Genomic DNA, 24,629 nt, shown 5'->3' on the forward strand with positions numbered 1-24,629 from the left:
GCCCCAGATCTCCCAGCAGTGGTTTGAGAGGCAACCTTGGCCAGGAGTGGGTGGGGCGGGGAGGACATCATTCACCTGGTAGGACTCTTCCTTCAAATGGGAGCAGGGAGGGCCAGGGTGGGGGCGGTGCACCCCTCAGCCTTAGATCCCCGGCCTAATCTTGCTTTCTAAGTGTGGCCAAATTGGAAACACGGCCTTGTGATTTCTGCCCCTCTCGCTGCCCGAGTCACTTCCTGCGTACCTCCCTATCTCCTTTTAAACAGCTTTCAAACGGTTCAGAAAGGCCAGGGGTCAAGGCTGCGAGGACAGAAGATAGGGAACAGGGAAGGGCGGCCTTGTCATTGCTCCCCTTCTCTTTAAGTCAGTGCTTCTCCCTGCAAAGCTGTTGGTCCCTGGTTTTATGTGCGCCTTCCCTCAAGCAGGGCTCTCCTGCCCCGGGGGCTGTGGAGGTCCTCAGGTCCAGTCCCCAAAGTTCTAGGGCCTACCTGGAACATCAGGGTGAGCAAGGCCAGCCCAGAACCTGTTCCAGGAAGAAGATCAACAGGAACATTCCAAGCATTTTACTCTGCTTCAATCCTTTTAATAAGCTGAGATTAGCATCCTCATTCTCCAGGTGAAAAATTGCAGCCCAGAGAGGCTGTGCAACTTGCCTCAGGTGCACAGCTCATAAAGGGAGATTGTCTCGTAGATATGACTGGAAAACATACCTCGTTTTCATCATAAGCCATGCTTTATCGGGCTTTCTGGTTCCCAAAGCACTTGTCCATGTGAGAAAAAGTCTAATATTTATGAAACCAAGGTGCCGAGCTAGATACGTTTACATGAGTTCATCTTGACACCAGTCCTGTGGGCAGAGCTTATTTCTTCTGTTTTACAGATGAGAGTAAGGGTAGCAGAATTCCGAGCACTAAGGGGCAGCAGCACTGTTATCTCCAAAACTCTTGTCCTCTGGCTTTAAATCCAGGGTCTTTCTACTAACAAAAGCTAATTCTGAAAGCTGCTCTGGTCTTCCCATGTCCCTGCTTTTCCTCAAAGCCAGGTGTAAATCGCATCGTCCGGCTGAATGAGGTCCTCAGGCTTCCCGGAATCTGAGGAAAGCACAGGGCAGAGCGAATGATGTGGGAGTTAGAGGCCCATGGTTGGACTCTGGCATAAAGAGCTTGGTCCGCTTGGCTGGCGTTTTAAACTGTCTATGGAGCCCACCTGAGATGGCACCATTCTGCCTAGAGGCATAAGGCCTTTAATGGGAGACCCGGGGAACAGGGTATGTGCTTCTTGGAAGAGCAGCAGCAAGGCCACCATTGCAAGAGAGGAAACAGCACATAGAGAACTTGCTGGCTCAGGAGGCTGAGGTGAGAGGATTACTTGAGCCCAGGAGTTCAAGACCAACTGGGGCAACAGAGCAAGACCCCATCTCTGAAAGAAAAAGAAAAAGAGAGGATGGAGAATTTGCCTATACATTCCACAAAGCACAGGGATTGTCCCCAGAACAATGTTCTGGGCCTAGCTCCTCCAACAGAAAGGGACCAGCCACTCAGGCGTAGCTGTTTTCTGGCCCCTCCAAAAGCTGCTAGAAACCGCTGGCATTACTCACATGCAGCATTTGTATTTAAGTAGCCTACCTGCATTCAACAGAAAATGCATGTGCTCCATTCAGCGAGCAGTCCAGCTAAAGGAGGAGCCAAGGGTGAGGGGGTCAAAGAGAAGCTGGGCCACATTGACTGTGCCCGGGGCTGTCCCCAAAGCTTAGCTGTCTTCTCTGGGACAAAGTTAGCTCTTACTGGGATTCCCCACCATGGCTTCCCCGGAGTCAGCTGGCATGTCCTGAGCAGTGCAGAGCTCTTTGTCCGTGGCTCCAGCAGAGACATGTGTGTGGCTCTGTCACAGCATTCCTCAGCCTCGCTGTCCCTGGTGCCAAGCAAGATCCCTTTGGGGCTTTCTGCAAGCACCAGGCTGGGTTTCTTGTCCAGGAATCTGAGAGACTCTGAAGGCTGTTCTAGTCATCTGTGATGAAGTAAACCGCCACGGAGGGAAGAAATGACTAGAATGCCCATTCTCTGGTTCCCATTTGCCCTTCAAATCACCTGATTCTTCCTGCCTGCTGTGGGCGAAGCCACAAACGGGTGTGCTGTGCTTTCATGTACTTGAAAACTGCATCTACTTCTGCACTGTTGTTTTTTTTTTTTTTTTCTGGTTCAACAACCATTCGTTTGATCACCTATCATGTGCCAGAAATCATTAATTTTTGAAAACCTTGGAATGTGATCGTTGGGGCGGGGTTATGCTTTTTGTTTAGGAGAATATTAGCAAACACTTGCATTTTCTGAGCCAATACTGATTGACCATTTAGGCTGGAGGTGGAAGGATGGTGGAGAGAAGGCAGGGTCAGGGAATCCATAGGTAGCTCAAAGGGGCTATTTTTGGATGAAAATGTTCACTGTGTGTGAGCTATAGACAGGTCATTGAGGGCTGGCGGTGTTTTCCAAGAGCGGATCCGTCATCAGATAACTGTTAAGATAGTTGTCAGACATGGAGAAATCTTTCTGTTCTTTTTTTTCTAAAGAAAAAACAAGAAGACTGGGAGTTCCAGTTCAAAGGAATGTAGTGAGGTATTTGAATAAGAATACCTGAGTGTATTTTTCAAAAAGACTTGTGGAGTGGCTTTCTCTGGAATTGTTTTAAAACGGAGTGGACAGCTTCCCCTTCTGACGTTCTGCCAGCCAGGGCTGGCGGGAGCGGCTGCCTCTGCAGGCCCTGCCTGGGCAGCAGCAGCTTATCTAGCTCCTCCTACCTTGACATTCTGATAAGGGAGCTATTCTAGTCAACAGGGCCCAGGATGGCGGGAACCCTTGCCAAGAGCCGTGCTAAGTTACATGGTAGAGCCAAAGCTTTCACATGTGACCCTGGAGATCCTGGCTAGTGCTTAAACTGTTAACATCCATTATCGTTCCAGACCAGAGCAAGCTGAGGGCAAAGGTCATGGATCATCTGACCAGTTGGCAGGTGGCAATGGCACTTCCTGGTCACCAGGGATCAATCAGTAGGGTGGCCAGAGAGTATGGGGGACAGGAAAGGGTGAGGGTGGGGGACAAATGGAGGCTGGGGAGGGAAGGAGAGAGCAAACGCAGTCTCATTCTCATCCCCTCTGACTTGGTGGTCCGGGACTGGGTGTGCTGCCCACCCTTTACCTTCTCTCAGGTTTCAGGCACCCCACTTTACAATCAGGGAGGTCCAATGCTATCATCTTACATTATTTCCTGCTGCTCAGAAAGGAAAATGGGAGTGGGGCGCAGTGCAAGAACCAAGAGGACCTCAGATGCTTCCTGGGACCAAACCTGTGTCTCCTCCTTAGAGTGTGCCCCCCACTCCCCCAACCCCGGGGAGGACGGCACTGCTGAGGACCCCCCCAACCCCGGGGAGGACGGCACTGCTGAGGACCCCCCCACCCCCGGGGGGGCCGGCACGGCTGGGGACCCCCCAACCCCGGGGAGGACGGCACTGCTGAGGACTTGGTGCCTGGAGCCCGGGGCAGTGGGAGGTGCTGTTTCTGCCCCAGCAAGGGGGCTGTCCAGCAGTGCCAGCAGAAGCCATGGGTGCCAGGCCCCAGGCACGGCCCACTGGATGTCACAGTATGAACGCTTCCCCAGCCAAGTCAGGTTGCTTTGTGAAGTGTCCTTCCCCAGATGAACTCCCTCAAAAAATGAGCAGGGAGCTCCTATCACAGGCCAGACCTTGTGTAGGCACCTGAGCTAGACGGGGGAGGGGGGCGGATCTTACACACCAGGCCCGAGGAGCTCACACCAGGCCTGCCAACCTAGGAGCTCTCAGACCACTGCCTGGGGGCGGCAGAGCTGCCTGGAGAGACTCCAGCATTGGTGCTGCATGCCCTTAGGGAGAGGCACAGAAGCCGCAGGGGTGAAGGCAGGCTGCCCTGGGGGAGCAGGGAAGGCTTCTAAGGGGGCTTGAGAAACAGGTTTGCTGGTGAAAGGGTAGAAGGGGCCCAGGGAGTGGTTTGGAGAGGAGGGAACCAAGGCTAGACACAGGGCAGTAGGCAGGGAGGCCTGGGCCTGCGGCTGCCCCCAGCCCCAACCACCTCTCCTGTGTCTCTTTCAATGCCCCCTGACTCCTCCTTAACACTCATGCTTGGTCACATTTTATTTCCTTTCTCTTCCTCTCCCTCTCTCTCTTTCTCAGTTTGGTTCTTGTTTCCCCTCCATTTTTGTCTTTTTTTCACTCATTCTCTTTTTTTTTTTTTTTTGAGACAGAGTCTTGCTCTGTAGCCCAGGCTGGAGTGCAATGGCACGGTCTCGGCTTGCTGCAAGCTCTGCCTCCCGGGTTCATGCCATTCTCCTGCCTCAGCCTCCAGAGTAGCTGAGATTACAGGCGCCCACCACCACGCCCAGCTAATTTTTTGTATTTTTAGTAGAGACAGGTTTTCATCGACAGTCTCAGATAGTAGAGCCAGGATGGTCTCGATCTCCTGACCTTGTGATCCGCCCGCCTCGGCCTCCCAGAGTGCTGCGATTACAGGCGTGAGCCACCGCGCCCAGCCTCACTCATTCTCTTGATCATGGATGCCGTTTAGTGCATTTATGCTTCAACTCAATCTCTTTACTGCAGTCATTCCTTATTTTTCCACTAAACGCTTTGATTTTGAGATCATTGTACATTCACATGCAGTTTCAGAAATAATGAACAGAGATCTACCATTCCCTTCATCCAGTTTCTCTCAGTGGTAATATTTTGCAAAACTGTAGTACACCATCAAAACGAATAGATAACTGATAAGAAAACAACATTTCTGTCACCAGGAGTATCTCTTATGTGGCCCTTTTATAGCCACGCCCATTCCATCCCACCCCACCCTCTCCTTAACCTCTGGTAATCACTTGTCTGTATTTGTCATCTCAAGAATGTTATGTAAGTAGAATTATACAGTATGTAATCTTTTGGGATTGGCCTTTTTCACTCAACAAAATTCCTGGAGATTCATTCAGGGGTGTCCCTGTGTGCTTGTTGGGGGTGGGGGTGAGGTGTGTGTATGTGTGTGTGGTTTTTTTATTGCTGAGTAGTGGGAATGTACCATAGTGGGAATCCTCCATAGTGGGAAGGTACCGTTGCTTGTTTAACCATTCACTTACTGAATGACATCTGGGATGTTTTCACTTTGGGGCGATTATGAATAAAGTTGCTATAAACATTTGTATACTGGTTCTTGTGTGAACACAGGTACATAGGTTTTCGTGTCTCTGGGATAAATGCCTAGAAGTGTAATTGATGGGTCATCTGGTAGTTGTATGTTTAGTATTTTTTTTTTTCAAAGAACTCTCAAGCTGTTTTCCATTGTGACTATGCCATTTTATACTCCCACCAACAATGTACCAGTGATCCAGTTTCTCTGCATTTTTGCCAATATTTGTTATTGTCACTATTTCATATTTTAGCCATTCTAGTCCTATCTTATTGGGGTTTTATTTTGCATCTCCCTGATTACTAATGCCATTGACTATCTTTTTTTTTTTTTTTTTTTTTTTTTTTTTTTTGAGACAGAGCCTTGTTCTGTTGCCCAGGCTGGAGTACAGTGGCGTGATCTCGGCTCACTGCAACCTCTGCCTCCTGAGTTCAAGCGCTTCTCTGGCCTCAGCCTCCCAAGTAACTGGGACTACAGGTGCGTGCCACCATGCCTTGCTAATTTTTGTATTTTTAGCAGAGACAAGGTTTCACCGTGTTTGTCAGGCTGGTCTCGAACTCCTGACTTCAGGTGATCTGTCCACCTCAGCCTCCCAAAATGCTGGGATTACAAGCATGAGCCACCATGCCTGGCCTGTTGACCATCTTTTTATGTGCTTATTTGCCTTCCAGATATCCGCCTTAGCAAAATGTCTTCTCATGTCTTTTGCCCATTTTCTAATTTGATTGGCTTTTGCTGTTGTTTCTGTTGAGTTTTGAGAATTTTTAAGTATATATTTTAGATACCAGTCCTTTGTCAGTCAGATATGTAATTTACAAATGTTTTCGCCTACTTTGTAATTTTGCCTTTTCATCTTAACAGAGTCTTTAAGAGCAAGTATTTTTAATTTGATGGAAGTTGAATTGACCAGTTTTTCTTCTTATGGATTGCGCTTTTGCTGTCAAGTCTAAGAACTCTTTGCCTACCCTAGATCTTGAAGAGTGTCTCCCGTGTTTTTCCCTAGAAAGTTTTATTGTTTTATATTTAAGTTCATGATGTATTTTGAATTAACTTTCGTATAAAGTCTGAGACTTAGGTCAAGGTTCTTTTTTTGCCTAAAAATGTGCAATTGCTCTGGCACCATTTGTTGTAAAGACCGTCTTTCCTCCACTGAATTCCTTTTGCACTTTTGTCAAAAATAAGTTGGGCATATTTGCAAAGGTCTATTTCTGGGTTCTCTGTTCTGTTCCATCAATCTATGTGTCTATCCTTCTGCCAATACCACATAGTCTGCATCACTGGAGTTATGTAATGAGTCTTGAACTTGTGTAAACTGATTCCTTCCACTTTATTCTTTTCCAAAATTGTTTTATCTATTCTCGTTGCTTTGCCTTTTCACATAAGTTTAGAATAATTTTATCTATATCTATAAAAAATCTTGTGATATTTTGATAGAAATTGCATTGAATCTGTATATGAATTCAGAGAGAATCAACATTTTTACTATATTGAGTCTTCCAATCCATGAATACAGTATGTTTCCCCATTTATTTGCTATTCTTCAGTTTCTTTCTTTGGCATTTTGTAATTGTCACTAATTGTGTGACCTTGGACATTAGTCTTTCAGACCTTCAGTTCTCTTTCTGTAAAATGTGTCTGGTAACACCTACCTTGAAATGCCATGGGAAAGTCAAATAAGATAGCACATGAGCAGTACCCCATGGCAGGCACCAAGACGCAGTTCCCTTCAGCTGGGTCTCTCATCTGTTCTTTCTTTCTTCCTCCTCAGCTTTCTTTCTGATGCCCACATCCACTTACACTTCACTTTGTCTTTCCTTATCCTTTGCTTTTTTTATTCTTCTTTCATTCTCAACTCCTTAGTCTAATTTTTCTCTTTTTTCTTTTTCTTTCTTTTCTTTTTTTTTTTGATACAGAGTGCCACTCTGTCACCCAGGCTGGAGTACAGTGGCGCAGTCTCGGTTCACTGTCAACCTCTGCTGCCTGAGTTCAAGGATTCTCATACCTCAGCATCCCGAATAGCTGAGACTACAGGTGCTCACCACCACGCCCAGATAAATTTTTTTTGTATTTTTAGTAGAGTCGGGGTTTCACCATGTTGGCCAGGCTCTTCTCAAACTCTTGACCCCAGGTGATCCACCTGCCTCGGCCTCCCAAAGTGCTGGGTTACAGGTCTGAGCCACCACTGCCAGCCTTTCCTACTTCTTTCACTTTGTTTTTCTCTTATTCTCACCGGACTTTTCTGTTTCATTTCTTCTCCCATGATATTTGTCTCTCTCCTCTTTCTTGGATCATTAAGCATTCCATTTTTGTGGAGTTGCTCAGACATTGAGTGTGACTCAAGGGTCACTCAACCTGAGTTCAAATCCAGATCAATCACTTACTAGATTTGGGGCAGTTGACTCACCCTCCTGCACCTCAGTTTTCTCATCTATAAAATGGGGAGAACAGCATCTACCTGATACCTTTTCTGAAATGATTAAATGAGTTTATACATGTAAAGCATTTGGAATGAAACTGGGTATATGGTACAGCCCCAGTAGGTAGCTATAATTATTGGAATTTTACCTGTTATGTCCAGTTTCCCTGGCTCTTTCTCACATTTACCTTCCCGCACCATCTGATCCTGTTCACTTGTATATGAATATATTCAAATTCTCATTATCTTGCTTTCAGGCTGTCATCTCTGTGCACTTCTACCTCATATTGCCTAATCATCACTGATAAATTGGCACCAGCCCAGGAAATCTGTCCCTTGGGTTATAGAGAGGAAACAAGTGGTTTTTCATTTTGATTTAATTATTAATCCCTTTTATTATTTAATGTGGAATATGTACACTGTGTGGTTACAATGAGGAAAATGGATTATCACGGTGCGGCTCACTTTCAAAGAGATGATAGGCTTAAAAAGGAAAAGCACCAGACAGACAGAAACAAATGTGGGGAAAAAGCAAAATTAATTCATTTGATTTCCGTGCCCTTTTCATGGCCATGATTTTTCATACATCGTCTGTGGGACCCAGGAGGGTGCACGTGGATTTTGCAAGGAAGCCGCAGCTACATATTAAAGGAAAGGGGTGTAAGGAGTGGCGAGTGGCCCACAGCGGCTCACCAAGGAGGGCAGAGAAATACTCATCCTAAGCAAATGGGAGGCTGGCAGGTGGGAAGCTCAGTCACAAGCTCACGCGCCTGCTCCATAGGTGCAGTGCTCAATCACGGGCTTCGTCTGCGATGCTAAGTTACTTGAAAGGCACTCACCTGTCACTAAGCCTTTCAAATCTATATTCCATACCTTGAATCGGGCCTGATATCTGCCCTTTAAAAAACTGCTGAATATATTTAGACTCACTTAGATATGCTGGACAGAGGGATATTTTAAATACCATCAAAATGGTCTTTTTGTCTCTGTATTTTCTCCAAAGAATTGAACTCCTCAAGCAAAATGCCAGATCTGCCTGTTCTCCTTTCAGACTAGAATTCTGCCTCCCTTTAAAAATCCTTACATGAAACACCATTTAATCCTTCTCTCCCTGCCTTTTTGTGTTTATGGTGACCTCTCAGTATTTTGGTTTCTTTAATGACAAAGTAACTGTGGAATCAGTCCACAGCATTTCTAGGGTACATGTTTCTCTCCAGATATCAGAAAATAATGCATGAGGTTTTATTACTTCCTTAGACTTGTGGTGGGGAATCCTCCAAGGATGGAGTTGGAATGAGCAGCCCATTCTCTCCCGCTTGTCTGGGCTACCCGAGGCTCTGCAGGCCCCAAACTCACTTTCTGTTGCCCCATTTGGCACCAACTGCCCCCCTTTGTTGTGCAGCCAGAAGTCAGGGCCGCCTGGCAGACCCATTGCTAAATCTTTCAGTGTTTGTATTACATAAAACTTCACAGTAGGTGTTTCTGTGTCTACAATGCCAGAATCCTGGGAATGAGTTAACGCAAATTAGCGTGCCCTCTGGCAAGCCCTACTATCCAACTATAAAAGGGGACTAACATGATAGGATTCTCATGAGCCAACGCCGGAGTTGGAAGATCCCAACAGAGACGCAAACTGCCATTATTATTCTGTGATAATAATTCCACATACTAGGAATACTGGGATTATTTCAGACCTTATATCTACCCTTAACCTATACCAATCCAATCCAGGGGGCCAAGTACATTACACCAGTATTTGGTAGGATAGGACTTTTCATGATAAAGTGGCAGAGATATCAGGAACATTAGGATTTCCACAGTAGTATTTCTACCTCTTATACAGGAAAGAGACCCGGGGTGGTAACCTATAGAGTAACATGTAACGTGGAGCACAGGATGTGGCCAGGAGAGTCAGGGCTATGATTCAGAACCAAGATGGCTGGACTCCAATGGGTGTGCAGTAGGAGGGTGGGCAAGCGTGGGCTCTGTGCTGTCAGTTCAAACCCAGGTTCTGCTGCTTGCGAGCCATGTGGTCTCGGACAAGTTCCCTCCCTGCTCTGAATCTCAGTCTCCTGATCTAAATAATGGACATATAACACTTATTCCACAGTGTTGCTCAGCTGATCAAATGCATTAACACATGTAAGGCTCCTAGTCCAGAGCAGCAATGCGCGCACACACACACAGACACAGACACACACACACACACACACACTTCAATTCCAGAGCTGTTCTGCAAAGAAAAACCAAAAGGCAGTACAAGCTGCTCAGGCAATGAATTGATGACGTGTTTAAAGCAAAAAGAGTGCAAAGGCCGTGGAGAATGTGGCACAGACAGAAAAGATGCTCCGTAAAGAGTCTGTCCTGGTCAGGGTGTCTCCGAGCAAAATGAGGGACAACTGAGTGACTCTGGGATCAACCTCAGTCCTGCATCCTCGTCAACACCTTAACTTTGTTCTCAACAATAACCCCACCATGTGGGGAGCTCCCCTCCGAGGGACAGAGGCAGCCCAGAACGGAGGCGTGGGATGCGCTGAGAAGGGGGGACCTGGGTGCCAGTGACAGCTCCCCAGGGATGGTCGGTCTGAGCAAGGCTGATGCAGCAGAGCCCCTCACCCGCCTGAGATGCCTCCTCCGCCTTCCCAGCGGCTCCCTTCCGCGGAGCCCTTAACAGCTTGGCAATCAGAGAACATCGTGTGCAGGGACAGCTCCGCAGGGATGAAGTGTCCCATCTGACACAGACTGTTCCGAGATCCGCGCTGTCCCTGCCTGGCTCTGCGTTTCACTGAAAGCCCCTTGCCCTGATTCCGGCCCTCAGTCCCCGCGCACAGCCACCGAGACTCTAGCCACTCTGGATAATAGAGGCGGCCTTTCTGGAGCATTCTGCTTGGAGAAGAGGTGAAAGAGCTATGCATGCCTGGAGCCCCTGGGAGTCCATGACAGCCAGGAGCATCCTGGGCATAAAAATCAGCACCTGCGGCCTCATCCCACTCATCTCGCACAGCTCTGCAGTCCTTTCCATCCTTTCCGGGATGCCCCCACCGCTGATAATCAGCATCCATTACATCGGCGCCGGGAACCAGCTCAGGAGGCCGCGGGATCCACCCTCCTGTCTCTCCAGCCCTCCTCTGGAAGGACTCAGCGCTTGCAGTCAGAAATCTCTCCCCATGGAGACCATTTTTACTGTTGGTGAACTGGAGGACTATTGCCATTGCCCAAGACGCTGTTCTCTGCAGCAGGTTTGCACGGGGTGCCGGTTAGGGAGGAGAAGGCAGCGAGGAACCCCACACTTTAAGGAACAGGGATGTCATAGCAGCCATCTGCATGGTGGAGGGGACTGGGGAGCACAGGGCTGTTGGCAAGGAGACAGAGCTAGTTAGGACCACAGGAACCAGGCTGATGGGCACTGAGAGGCAGCCCAGGTGGCCCTCTCTGCTATCATGGGCCTTGCAGATTGAGTTCTCCTCTTCCTGCCGGGCCTCCTGCCTTCATTGTCCTGAGGACTGGCAGGTAATGTTTGTGGCAGATCTGTTAGTGCAAACAGGGAGGCTCTGAGAGGAATCTAGTGGCACTACCACAACTCCTAACAGCACTCTCAGCCTAACTCACAAAGCAGCCCAACATAGCCACGGGAGGAAACGGCTTCTGACTCCCTAGCCCAGAAATACAAACCGGCAGCTGACAGACTGAATCTGACTCACACATAGATCTTCTACAGCTTGCTCACTTTTTCAAAAACTGTTGAATTAGTGGTCAACATGGAAAAAGAGAAATTTCATCTTCAAAAGTTTAATTTCTGGCTTTTCTGGAAAAAGCAAAAGAAGGATCTTGCAGTACTGGCTCCACGGCATAGCAAGGCAATAATAAACTAGAGGCGAGTAGCAGCTGCTGCTTTAGAACTGCATGTGTGTACAGCTCACCACAGTCCCCACCACTCCCTACCATGTCCCCCAAACCCAGGGTAAGTTTTGGTCACATTTATCATGGGTTTGTATATTTGCTTTTCCTAGGATAAACACAATGCAATATTTTCAATGTTTCTCTACATCAAAATATGAAAATGAGGGTCTAAGACATCCCATTTAAATAAAAATAGGAGAAAGCCTACTAACTGCACAGGACCAAGAAGGATGTAGAGTGTGTCTGTGTTGGAAGAACCCGATCCAGCAACTGCACTCACTGACCTCACACAGCCACAGCCGTGGGTGTAGGCGGCAGGGCTCAGCATAAGACCCACAGGTCCTGGTTACTATGACATGCACATCCTGCCCAGTGGAGAAATTCCAGAGTGAGGAGGCTTTACCCTCACTCCTGGCAGAGGCAGACCTGCCTTAGAAGAAGGAGAATCCAGTAAAGGGGTGTTAAGAATGAAATCAGTGGCTGCTAGTTAGTGCTCTTGTTTCTACTGTGGGGGCCATTGTCCAAGCAGACCTTCAGAGAGTGCCGGGGCACTCTTGTTGATGATGCCAGAACAGCAGGTGTTACCTGGGACGCATGGACACCTTATCTCCTTGGAGCAATCAGGGACCTTTGGGGGCAAGTATTGTGGTTAGAAAAAGTCTAACCACAATAAGAGGAGCAGCTGTTAGATGAATAGGGAGCATGCTGGAGGGGAGCGGGAGGGAGAGGGAGAACGCAGCCCTGGTTGGCGGGAAGTGACTCGAGCTGCTGGGCAGCCTGTGCACAGTGGGCCACACAGCAGGAAATCATGATCAGGCTGGTGTGGATCTGGCTCCAGCCAGGGCCAGTTTTCTCAGGGCTTGATCCCCCGGGAGCTCAGAACAACCTGGTCACACCCAGAGGGCTCAGGAGGAACAACCTCCCCAGCAGCAGTGAATCAGACAAAACCTAGTCCACAGCTTAGTAACCGTGTGGCCTGACGCAAGCTACTGAATCACTCTGCTTTTGTGACCTGTAAAACGAGGCGACTAAACCAGACTTAATAGATCTGTTTGAGGATTAAATGATACAATGCACGAAAAACACTCAGCACAAAGATGGCACATAACAGGGATGCCATGCCCGAGCTTGTATTACTGTCTGCTCCCCTGTTCTCATGCCCACAAGTCTCTGCCACCTCATCCTGCTCACTGGGCGCCTTCCTCACCAGGGCCTTCCTGACCCTTCCTCACCCGCCCCAGACAAGCCAAATTCAGAACTGCACCTTGGCCTCTCTCTCACTCTCTATTGCACTGATTTTTTTTTTTTTTTTTCGCCTGTGTACTCCCCACCAGACCGGGAACTCCTTTTGGACAGAGAATGCATCAAGGGTCCTCAATCTAATTGCTTGTTGGACTCACCTGGGGCCAGATTCTGGGACTAGGCATCAGCACGTTGTCCAGCTCCCAGCTGATGGCAGCAGGTGTCCAGGGCAGAGAGGTCGTGCTGCTCAGGTGTGCACTGAGGACCAGCCGCATCAACATCACTGCAGCTCCTTAGCAAAACCGTGGACTCTGGAAACCCCAGACCTAGAGAATGAGAACCTGCGTTTTAGCCAGATCCTCAGGAATGGAAAGCACAGGAATGCCAGCGAAGTGTCCGCAGAGCTCAACATAATTCAAACACCCAGTGGGTGTTGAGTGGCGGTTCACTGATTGACTAATTGACTGAATGAGTGAACCCCTGTGTCAGTTTCCACTGGGATTTCACACCTGCTCCCTCAAGTGCTATGAAACAAACAGGCTCAAAAAGTAAACCCCTAAAACATTCAGGAATTCAAAAATAGACACAGACCTAAGTCGATAGAACAAATAGCTGCAAAATGGTGAGGTTTTTAAATGAAATACCTGATGGATTTTTAAAGATTTATTACCACCAGGCTCTGCCCATTAAACCTCTTCTAGTACACGTGAAGATAATTTGGTTTTGTTCTAAGATTAGTAATTGTGAAAACCTGGGAAACCAGGCCGGGCCCTGGGAGGATCCTGTTCACCAGTGTGGTTTGGACACAGCCTCCGGGTGGCACGGGCCGCTGGAAGGAAGAGAGACTCGCTGGGGGGGAGTCCCCGGCACTGCCAAAGGCCTCCCCACGCCCGTTCTCTGGGGACAGGGCCTCTGTCTCCCCCACGCAGGCTCTTCCCGGCTCTCACCCTCCCAGCCTGCATCCCCCAGCCCCACCTCCTCCGCAGCCGCGGAGCTGCAGCTCACTAGGGGGCCAAACCCAGGCGGCGAGCATCGCCTTATCCAGCCCCACTGGGGGCTTCGTCCCCCGCAGAGTGAGGGGTGTCCCCTGTGTCACACTCCGAGGCCAGGCTAGAGGTTGCGGCGCTCAGGGCTCCCGGTTCCCGCCCCGATCAGGCTCCCCAGTCCCAGCCTCCCTCCCCATCTCTCCCAGGCTCCCTTCCCCTGTCTCAGCCCCTCTCCCCGGTCCCAACCTCCTCTCCTTCTCTTCCAGGATCCGGCCAGGAGGTCGAGGGGTGGCGGGAGGGGCGCTCTGGCGACCCTGGAAGCGAGAAGCAGGCCTCTGCGGGGCCAGGGATGAAGGTGCAAGGGAAACCCCTGGGACCTGGACCTTAGTCGTGGGAGGGACGAAGGGAAAGTTCTTAGAACATTCTTCAGGCTTGGCTTCTGGGGGGCGGGGCGGGGCGGGGGAAGAAAAGGGCGCACCGGTTCCCAATCCCACAGGCGCTGCAGCGGAGCAGGGCCTCTAGGCATGCGCTCATTGAGAGCAGCTGATGCGGAAACCCGAGCGCCTGCAGCACTAGCTGTGCGATTCCGGGCGAGGTTTCCAAACTCTCTCCTGTTTTCCGCTTTTGTAAACTGAAGATAATGTCTCTCTCCTGGGAGTGGGAGCACGATGCAGACGCTCCGTAGGAATTCGGGACTTATTGATTCTCCTTCCTTATCCTTGAGTTGTTTGAAGCACTCCGGCCCCTCAGCCCCCACCCCTTTTCCCAGCCCTGCCCCCTGGTGGAAAATCTGAGAACTACCTCTCAGGAGGTCTCCTGTAAGCCAGGAACTGTACACACACTTTTCATTTCATCTTCGCAGCAGCTCTTTTTTGTGAGTACTGTTATCCCCATTTTGCAAATAAAGCAACAGAGTCTTAGAGAAGTAACTTTTCCAAATGTGCCTCAGCTCCAGGCCAAATAGGAACCTAGGTCATCTGATGCCAGAGTCAGCCTTCCTCACTGTTTATGATCCGGCTTCCCTTTCTGTACTGCATTTTCTATTTCTGCCACAGGCAGATGACCACAGGCATAATGGCTGGAAACAGCACTCATTTATTAGCTCACAGTTCTGTAGGTCAGAAGTCCAGGCTTGATGCGACTGTGTTCTCTGCTCTGTTCTCACAAGGCCAAAACCAGGGTGTCAGCGAGGCCTGCATTCTCATGTGGAACTCAGGACCCCCTTCAAGTTCCTGTGGTTCTGGCAGAATTCAGGTCTTTGTGGTTGTAGCACTGAAGTCCTCATTTTTTCCCTGGCTCTCAGCTGGGGGCTGCTCTCAGCTCCCAGAGGTCACCCACATTCCTTGCTCTGTGGCCCCCTCCATCTTTAAAACCAGCAAAAGAGAACCTCCCTCTGTCTAATTCCTCTAATAATTTGAATCTCCTACTTCAGGAAAAGCCCAATCCCTTCAAAGGGCTTATGACTGGGTCAAGCTCACCCCCGATGAACTTTCTTTCTTCAAGTCAGCTCTGCCATATGACATGCCCCAGTCATGGGAGTGAGGATTTCCTGGGGTTCCTCAGGGGGTGTATACAAGGGGGCAGGAATCACCAGGATGTCTTGGAATTCCGCCTACTTACAAGTGCCTTCCCTGTCACCAGCATGTATTCTGGTGTTACATTTAAGTGTAACACCTTGAACGCTTCCTGCTAACCCTAAAGGACCTTGAGGGGAGTGGGGCAGCCTATTCACCAACCAGTTTGGAGCATTTTCCTATGAGTACAGTCATATATATTCCCATAGAAGAGTATACAAATATCTCCGTATGAGACAGAAGCACACCCTCCTCCATTCTTCTTCCTCCAACCTCATCCCATGTTTCAAAGCTCAGGGAATGTACATTTTGATCCAGCATATCTGAGAGAGAAAGTAGGAAATTGATAAAGATGTTTGTGATCACAGATAGGAGATTGAGTCTGAAAAGTCACTCCCAGCCCGGTGATCTCTCCAGGAAGCCCTGCTGACCCCCAAGCAAGGCTCTTATCAAGTTGCTGTGGCCCCGACTCCTGACATTCTAGACCACGCCATGACACCAAGTTTTCCTCCCTATGGGTGCGTGATGTTTGACCTTCTTAATCCAGAGGTCCATCTAAATGGAAGTCAGATTCACTAATGCATCATCTGAAATACAACTGCCTTTGATTTTGCCTCTTTTGAGTCTTTCTCCACTTGTGTTTTCCTATCAAAGGGATTAAACCACTTTGCTGGACTTGAAGTTCTGTCTTTTCCAAAAGCTTTCTTCATGTCTCAGCACAGCTTCCCATTTGCAGAAACAGGAGAGGATGGAAGAAGAGCAGTAACAGGCTTGATGAGGCTTAATAGGATTTGCTCAAGTCAGTGCATTTCCCTGTGTCCCGCAGAGAGTAGCTAGGATGTTCGGCTTGCCTAGGCCAGCCACAGCATTCCTCCCTGTCTGTCCTCTACAGACAGTTCTGTAAAAACCCTAGCTTCAAAGAGGAAATGCTAGAATATCAACAATGGGAGGGCTGGCTCTGCATTTATCTTCTTCACTGCTTTATGTCCAGCTCCTAGCACAGGGGCTCCACTACAGTAGTTCCTCAATTAATGTGTGCTTAATGAGTGCATAATTAATAGAAAGGATCTCAAAAATGTGATTAAAGAATTTCATCTCCATTGTCCCTGAAAATCCTTTTGACTTGATAGGCACACAACACCGGAAGCCAGGGTTTCAAGGATGGGGATTTTACTTACCCTTAAAAGAAATCTGAACAGTAGAGGCTCCATGCCAGTCAGCTCAATGCTTGCCCTGCAAATTGCCCACTGGGCTTTAGCTACTTGTCTCAGATATTCTGTACCTCTCTTTCTTCATCTTTAAAATGGAGTTAATGGGATATTGCATTAAATTTCAATTTGAGGAGAGATTATGAATACGTATATTTATTGTTATTTATATTTATGTTTGTATCATGTATTCCTTCGAAGAAGCCCTACAATTGGCTCCCAGGGCTGGAGGGGCAGAGAATATTATCTGGGATTTATAGCAGAGTAAACTGAGCAAAGAAAGTTAAGTTTGTTTTTCTTTGGACCACAAAGCAGGTTGTTGGACACTGAGTTAGAATCCAAATGTTACCCTGGGTTGAGCAAGGAATGACTTCTGCAGATGATTCCAGTGCACAGGAATGCATCCCAGTATCAAATCAAAAGTAAACCACCTTTTCCTATGTGCCGGATGCAAAAAGTTCTCCTATCTGGGCTGAAGTCTCCTAGAAAACATTTTCCCATTTCTAGTACAGCACAAAGCCTTCGCCTACAAGAATGTATGCAAGTATGTTTAAAAATAAAGAAGGAAAAGTGCAGAAAATCAGCAGCAAGCTGTTTTCCCCAAAGAGCTGAGCGCAGGAGGATGTGCGCTCCCATGTGCCCCGGCCGATGACTCATTCCTGTGGGCACTATGCCTGCCCTGCCCAACCTCCGTGGCTCAGGGAGTCGGCAGCAGCACCCCCATTGGAACCCTGTCTTGGTTCCAACAGCTGGGGTGTCCAGAATACACGGGGCCTTGGGACAGCAGCATTTTCCAGCATCTCCGAGCGTCTGTGATCAGGTTTTCAGGATGAAGTCTCCCACGTAAGGCAGAGCAAATTCCTGCTTGGGATTCTGCAAAGATAGCCCCAAGCATTTTCCTCCTTGTCTCATTTATCTTTGTTAACTGCCACATGAAGGAGCAGGAAGCAGGTGGCCCTATGCAGAATGGGAAATGGCCAATGGATGTGTGGGACAAATAGCCCTTCAGATGACCATTCAATATGACGTTTTAAAGATTACTTTAAAATTGCTATAACCACCCAGGCAGCACAGGAAAAGGCCTGCCAGGGTCATCTGACTTCCCGGGACAGCTGGAATCTACCTTGGTTTGCCATTAGGCAGTCGGCTCAGTGGTTGACAGACCTTTCTCCAGATTGTTCTATTGGGGACACGGCTTCCTGGTGTTCTGCCTGGTGGAACCTGCAGCTGGAGTCACCCTCAGAATGGTGGCAGGGGAATTCCTACCCAAACCATCCCCAAATGGGGTCAGTTGAGATTCCAAAGAAGAAAGCACCAAGTTCCAAAGCACTTATGAGGGGAACTTACACGTGGAGCGCGGCAGTGGTCCTCGTGACAGACAGCAAGAAAAGAGATGCTCTGTTTAGGTACGTCTGCAGCAAGGGCTCTGGGTTGTGGAGTTCTTTGGCCTAACGTTGGGCTAATTCCTACATGTTTAGCAACATGTTTGATCTTTCAGTATTTCAGGTAACAACCTACACAGGGTTTCAGCGCCAGGGAATGTTTCCAGGGCTCAGGTCTGCAGGAAAAGACATGCAGCTGGCCAGGGGACAGAGCAGTCTAGGCATTCTGTGTTCCTCGATCAGGACAGATAAGTAAGTGGGGGTTCCTGGGGGACCCTATACCTGGGAAGGAGGGTACCTGCGAATTCAGGGAAAGCTTGCTTATAAAGAGGAAGAAGGGTTGAAGGATAGTATCCCTAAGGTGACATTTCCCAGGGCTGGAAGCTCATAGAACTTTCTGGAGGGAGCAGGTCATCAGCCTTAGCATGAGCCATGGAGCATCAGTGTCTGCTGGCCATTGTGTGATGAGTGCTGTGGGTCAGACCTCGGGCTGCAGCCAGATAAACCTAGACCCAGAACCTCACTTGGCCACATGCTACATGAGCTTCATTCTTCTCTTCTGAAAAATGGGGGGGATAATAATAGTGTTTATGTAACCATGTTGTGAGGATTAAATCAGCTAATGGATAAAAATGTCCTAGTGCAGTGCCTGGCTTCTGAGTGCTCAGAACTGTAGTCTGTTATTGTTCATTAAAGAGGTCTTTCCTAACTGCATGAGAGTCTTGAAGCATGTCAAATGGGTTTTGAGGCAAATATCTGACACCTGTACTGCAGGTGTCTGGGTAGCTCTTGAGAGTGTGGCAGGTACCCCCCCAAACACGTTATGCCCTTTGAAGAGCCTTGGGGCCATTAACATCCTGTCCATTTCAACTTCTTAGAGGACAGGGAATCCAATTTTCTAATGGCAGGCCTGCACAGCAACTTGTCATTTTAGTAAGTGCTCAGATGGCCGCAGACTTCACACTCAGATGGTAGGAGTGATCAATCAACAGATCAGACACATGCCGCCTTTTCCTTTCTGTCTGCTGCTAAAAGGCCTCAAGATAAATGGAGATAGTAAGGAATGAAAGAAACAGCACAGGCTTGGGCCAGACAAGCAGGAATCCAAATATCAGCTCTGCCTAATATTTGGTGGCCTGGGGGGTCACTTAACCTCTTTGGAACCCCGTTTTTTTATTTATCCATCCAATTATTCAATAAGTACTTTTTGAATACATCTATGTGCCAGGCTATGTTCTAAGTGCTTGGAATATCACAGAACAAAACAAACACATACTTATGCCCCTGTGGAGCTTACCTTCTGATGGTGGGAGAGAGACGGTTTGAATTAAGCCTGATTCATAAGCAAACAATATATTGTTTATATAGTGGGAATTCCAATATGTAATGCCAGTGAGTTGCTGTGGTGATAATAAGCGACAATCCACATGGAATACATGGGACATAGTACATTTAATAAAATAAACTGTTGTGATTATTCCTTTTAAAATTGCTGTCACATTTCTCAAACCCTTTTAACACTTAATGTGTTGTTAGCACCTAGGTGTTGTTCATGTATTCATTCAACAAACAGCTATCGAGCATCTATTATGTGCTAGACTCTGTACTAGGTACCAGGGATACAAAAGAACCCTGTAAGAGAGTGAGGCCCCTGCCCTTGAGGATTTTACACCCTGACCCCTGGATCCAGAGGAGAAGCCTGGGAGAGCCCCGGGGCGGGGGTGGCCTTTGATCTTGTGTATCAGAACAGCCCACTTCCCTGATGGTGTCTTTTTTAACTCAAAGCATCCCAGCTATGGCTGGTGATTCTAGGAATGCCATGAACCAGGACATGGAGATTGGAGTCACTCCATGGGACCCCAAGAAGATTCCCAAACAGGCCCGCGATTACATCCCCATTGCCACAGACCGCACTCGCCTGCTGGCCGAGGGCAAGAAGCCACGCCAGCGCTACATGGAGAAGAGTGGCAAGTGCAACGTGCACCATGGCAACGTCCAGGAGACCTACCGGTACCTGAGTGACCTCTTCACCACCCTGGTGGACCTCAAGTGGCGTTTCAACCTGCTCGTCTTCACCATGGTTTACACCGTCACCTGGCTGTTCTTCGGCTTCATTTGGTGGCTCATTGCTTACATCCGGGGTGACCTGGACCATGTTGGTGACCAAGAGTGGATTCCTTGTGTTGAAAACCTCAGTGGCTTCGTGTCTGCTTTCCTGTTCTCCATTGAGACCGAAACAACCATTGGGTATGGCTTCCGAGTCATCACAGAGAAGTGTCCGGAGGGGATTATACTTCTCTTGGTGCAGGCCATCCTGGGCTCCATCGTCAATGCCTTCATGGTGGGGTGCATGTTTGTCAAGATCAGCCAGCCCAAGAAGAGAGCTGAGACTCTCATGTTTTCCAACAACGCAGTCATCTCCATGCGGGACGAGAAGCTGTGCCTCATGTTCCGGGTGGGTGACCTCCGCAACTCCCACATCGTAGAGGCCTCCATCCGAGCCAAGCTCATCAAGTCCCGGCAGACCAAAGAGGGGGAGTTCATCCCCCTGAACCAGACCGACATAAACGTGGGCTTCGACACGGGCGACGACCGCCTCTTCCTGGTGTCTCCTCTGATCATCTCCCACGAGATCAACGAGAAGAGCCCTTTCTGGGAGATGTCTCAGGCTCAGCTGCATCAGGAGGAGTTCGAAGTCGTGGTCATTCTAGAAGGGATGGTGGAAGCCACAGGTAAGGCGCTTTGTCCTCCCCAGCCACAGATGGCCCTACTTACACTTCAGACTTAGACCACTGGGACTCAAGAAGATGCAGGTCTGTGCCTGAGAGTCCTGGGGTGGCACAGGCAATATGTTCAATCCCTAAATTGTGGTTTGAGTGGTACTGCTACTCAAGATGGAGTAATAGGAATAGCTAACACTGACAGGAGCTTCCCAACTTTCAGGCACTGTCCTAAACCATAAACATCTATCATTCGGCCAAATGTCCTCCCACGCCTTATGAGATAGTAGAGTTTTTTGTGTTGTTGTTTTGTTTTGTTTTGTTTGTTTGTTTGTTTTTGAGACAGGGTCTTGGTCTTGCTCTGTCACCCAGGCTAGAGTGCAGTGGCCCAATCTCAGCTCACTGCAACCTACACCCCCCGGATTCAAGCGATTCTCCTGCCTCAGCCTCTGGAGTAGCTGGGATTACAGGTGCCCGCCACCGCGCCCAGCCAATTTTTGTATTTTTAGTACAGACAGGGTTTCACCATGTTGGCCAGGCTGGTGTTGAACTCCTGACCTTGTGATCCACCTGTCTCGGCCTCCCCAAGTGCTGGGATTACATGTGTGAGCCACATTGCCCAGCCAAGATAGTTTTTATTAAGGCACAAATAAAGAAACAGGGACACAGACAGGCTAAATTATTTGCCCAAGAGCAAGCACTTTTGAGTGATAGAGCCAGGGTGGAAATTGAGGCAGGGGACCCCAGAGCCAGCACTTGTTTCCAACAGGCCAAACTGCCCCTTCTTGGAACAAGTGTTCTACCCAGAAGAGCTTGCTGGTCAGATAGCTCTGCTAATCACAGGGCAAAACAAAGGCGAATTGCTTTCTTTACAGTAGACTAGTGGACTTCCCGCTCTCCTTACCCACTGAGTCTCATCACTGGGAAAGGAGGGCATGCAGAATTTCCTAAACTCAAAAGGTTCTCACCAATCCTTTACTTGGAGGGACCTTTGCTGCAGGGGAGGGGCTCTCCTGGCTGGGCCCCCTCTGGAGCAGCCAGCCCTCAGGGTTCTTGCAGAAGGCTGGCTTAGTGAACCCAGGGCAGGCAAGGCTCCTTTCCCACAAAAAAAAAAAACGGTGCATCCATACTGAGGCATCAACATCCATGTATGCCCAAGCAAATGCCCTTTTTGTGCCAGCATGGCACCTCCCTGCTCAGCTACTGACTCACCGGCAGGTGGTAACCAAGGACCCCCCCATTCCTCAGCCACTCAGCCATGGCAGACCTCTGTGAGGTGGCTCCAGGGATCCCAAGGCCTGGCACCACCTGAGCTTTGGCTGAGGACCCTAGTTCCCACCCCAACCCCAGCAAAATCTGACATCCTGCGTATTTTGTTTCTTCCTCGTGCCTTCCTTTCTCTCTCTCTCTCTCTTTCTCTCTCCCTTTCTCTCTCTGCCTCTCTCTCCCTTTTTTTTTCCAACCAGGTACAATGAGCAGCTGGTCAGGCCCTAAGGATGGGTTCTAGAAACTCAATCACACTCAGAATTATGCATGTCTATTTTTCTAATTCTTGCAAACAACAGTGTAGGGCTGGCTTCAGTCTCATTTTACAGATGTCGAAGCTGAACCTCAAAAGCATTATGCAGACAGTGAGTGCTCATATTCAGCTCTTCCACTTACAAATCTGGAGTTTCTCTCACCACTCTGCCCCCCCTAAAATACGAGGGGCCTGTCAGACAGATGGCCAAGCACACCTTCCAGACTCCAGGAAGCTGGCTGCCGGGCAGGGGACTCAGACCCGGACTCCACAAGCCTTCCCATTTTGAAGTCGGTGGAACCAGGAGAAGGCAATGACAGGCTCCAGGGACTTGTGCCACAGAGGGCTGCTCGGCCATCTGCTGGGGGCTGGAGCCTGGCAGGCAGCATACGGTGGCAGGCGGGCAGCCCCCGGGGCCAAGGACAGTCAGGACACAGGAAGCTTTCCCCTGCAGAGCTAGGGGCTTGCAGGTCACCCTGTCCTTGGCTCCAGGGTCAGAATCAGGACCCAGGCTGCATTTCAGGGAAAGAGCTCCACTCTGGAGTCACAAAAAAGGGATTGGGTGAGAGACATGGGGACAAATCATAGCATGCCTGACCACTCTCTAAGGCCACCCTCACTCCCCAGTCACACAGCGGGGAGAGCGCCCACAGGCTCATAGTGGAGGGAACCAGTGCTATCCGCCCTGCTGCACCCCCAGCCATGCCTCCCTCAAAGTCAGGAGCCCACCGTTCACTTGTCCTCACGGTTTGTCCTCCTTCCCCTCCCACAACCTGAGCTATGCTTGCTCTGTCCCAGAAACTGTAGGGGAGATCCAGGGAGATAGGGCAGGAGACCCCAGCCCGCATCTGTCCTGGATGTGGATGGCTTGGTTGTCAGGCACATGCAGCCAGGTGTGGGCTGGGAATCCATGCCTCGGCTTGAGTAGCACCACTCTGCTGCATCCTGCCCGAGCGGGTGTGAGCAAGCTGCTTACCTTGTCAGCAGAGTGAGGAAAATCAATCTCCTAGGGCTGTTGGGAGGATTCAAGATGGAAAGGAGCACCCTGTGCTGAGCACTATACCTGAGCCCTGGAGAATCCTTTCCAAAGGCATTGAGCAGTGACAGGGACACAGCAGGATCTCTAGCTACAGGGCAGCTGCTACCACACCCCATGAGGAGCAGGAGGAGCCCAAAGGGGAAAGGTCCTGCCCACACCTTTCCCAAGGCCTTGGGAGCTTGCAGACATCTGGCATGGTCTAGGCTGCTCGGGGCCCAGTTCGGGCCTCTCTGCCAAGGCTGTGGGGACAACAAGGGTGAGGACTGAAGGGAGAGGCCCGGCCCAGGCAGGCATCCCCGAGGGCAGAGAGCAGGCTGTGGGCCCACCTATGTGGGTGCGCTGGGGCTGAGAAGCAGCCTTGGACCTGGGTCTGGTTTGTATGAGCCCCTCCCAGAGAAAACCCAAAGTGGGAGCCGGAGATGGTTGCCTTCAGCACCCAACCAGCACAGTGAGTGCCTTCCTTGGCCAGAAGATTAAATATCAGAAAGTTGCTTTCCTGTGACCCTAAGCACAGAGGCCTCCTCATTCATAAACAAAGCTGCTCTCCTCTCTGGAGAGAAAGCAACACCTAAGAATAGCACAGGCATGGCACGGGCTAAGTAGACAGGGAAGCGAGGCATTGGAGCAGCCTCAAATCAAGAAGCCAAGCTCTGTGTGTGTGTCTGCTCCTCTTCCTGTGTGTATGTGAGTGTGGAGCCCTCTCTCCATATGTGTCTACCCAAAACAATCCCCATATGTTCCAAATGCCTGTCAGCTTCTCCGTGTTCATTCATGCTGAATTTATCTTTGCTCTCTCCTGCCTTTTTCCCATCTCAACCTTCTAGACCTGAATGCTGTTTTCAGGAACCAAGTCTCTGCCTTCAACTGTTCCAACATCTATTCACTCCAGTCTCTAGGAAATGACTTTCAGAATCTTGCATGTTGGTTTCTAATTTTCTGCCACCACCATGCCTTGAACTCCTCCAGGGCAAGGATGTGTCTTATTCAGCTTTACATCTCCACTGTGCTTAGCACAAAGCAGATGTTCATGAAATGGTTAATGAATGATTGACTGGATGAAGGAATGCGTGAATGTATGGATGACTGGATGGATGGATGATTGGATGGATGGGTGATTGGGTAGATGAGTGGATGGATGGATGGATGGATGGGTGATAGGATAGATGGATAGATAATTGGAAGGATAGATGAATAAATAATTGGGTGGATAGATGGATGATGAATGATTGGATGGATGGATGGATGGATGGATGGATGGATGGATGGGTGGATGGATGATTGGGTGAATGGATGGATGATGGGATGGATGGATGGATGGATGGATGGATAGATGATTGGATGGATGGATGGCTATATCTTTGTCCTTTCCTGTCTTTTTTTTCCATATCTGGATGGATGGATAGATAGATGATTGGATGGATGGATGGATGGATGGATGGATGGATGGATGGA

The 24,629-nt window shown here is 49.2% G+C and overlaps 3 protein-coding genes across 8 annotated transcripts in view; 1 reads left to right on the forward strand and 2 right to left on the reverse strand.

Annotated features, from left to right (window-relative positions):
- Positions 1-2,014, reverse strand: part of KCNJ1 (potassium inwardly rectifying channel subfamily J member 1) — a 55,686-nt gene extending 53,672 nt beyond the window's left edge. Inside the window, exons 1-2 of one of the 3 annotated variants that reach the window (XM_023208633.2) lie at positions 1,782-2,014; positions 708-1,088 (exon numbers count right to left, since the gene is read on the reverse strand). In XM_023208633.2, the coding sequence (XP_023064401.2) occupies positions 708-728 (21 nt within the window). In that variant the 5' untranslated portion in view covers positions 729-1,088; positions 1,782-2,014. Of the gene's footprint in view, positions 1-485; positions 515-707; positions 1,417-1,781 lie in introns of those variants that run through there. The other 2 variants (XM_023208632.2, XM_023208635.1) reach the window with 2 other exon arrangements.
- KCNJ5 (potassium inwardly rectifying channel subfamily J member 5) overlaps positions 1-24,629 on the forward strand; it is a 30,500-nt gene that overhangs the window by 782 nt on the left and 5,089 nt on the right. For 2 of the 4 annotated variants that reach the window (XM_023208627.3, XM_023208629.3), the window contains exon 2: positions 19,685-20,631. In XM_023208627.3, coding sequence (XP_023064395.1) covers positions 19,695-20,631 — 937 coding nt within the window. In that variant the 5' untranslated portion in view covers positions 19,685-19,694. Of the gene's footprint in view, positions 1-5,648; positions 5,669-17,349; positions 17,924-18,015; positions 18,152-19,684; positions 20,632-24,629 lie in introns of those variants that run through there. The other 2 variants (XM_023208626.2, XM_023208628.2) reach the window with 2 other exon arrangements.
- Positions 10,980-14,148, reverse strand: C13H11orf45 (chromosome 13 C11orf45 homolog). The gene is given in 6 exon segments (XM_031933854.1): positions 10,980-11,023; positions 11,026-11,135; positions 11,792-11,835; positions 11,837-11,879; positions 12,894-13,075; positions 13,982-14,148. Coding segments are annotated over 5 exon segments (378 nt in total). The 5' UTR covers positions 13,031-13,075; positions 13,982-14,148.

This window comes from Piliocolobus tephrosceles, chromosome 13 (genome assembly GCF_002776525.5).
Source record: "Piliocolobus tephrosceles isolate RC106 chromosome 13, ASM277652v3, whole genome shotgun sequence".
NCBI lineage: Eukaryota > Metazoa > Chordata > Mammalia > Primates > Cercopithecidae > Piliocolobus > Piliocolobus tephrosceles.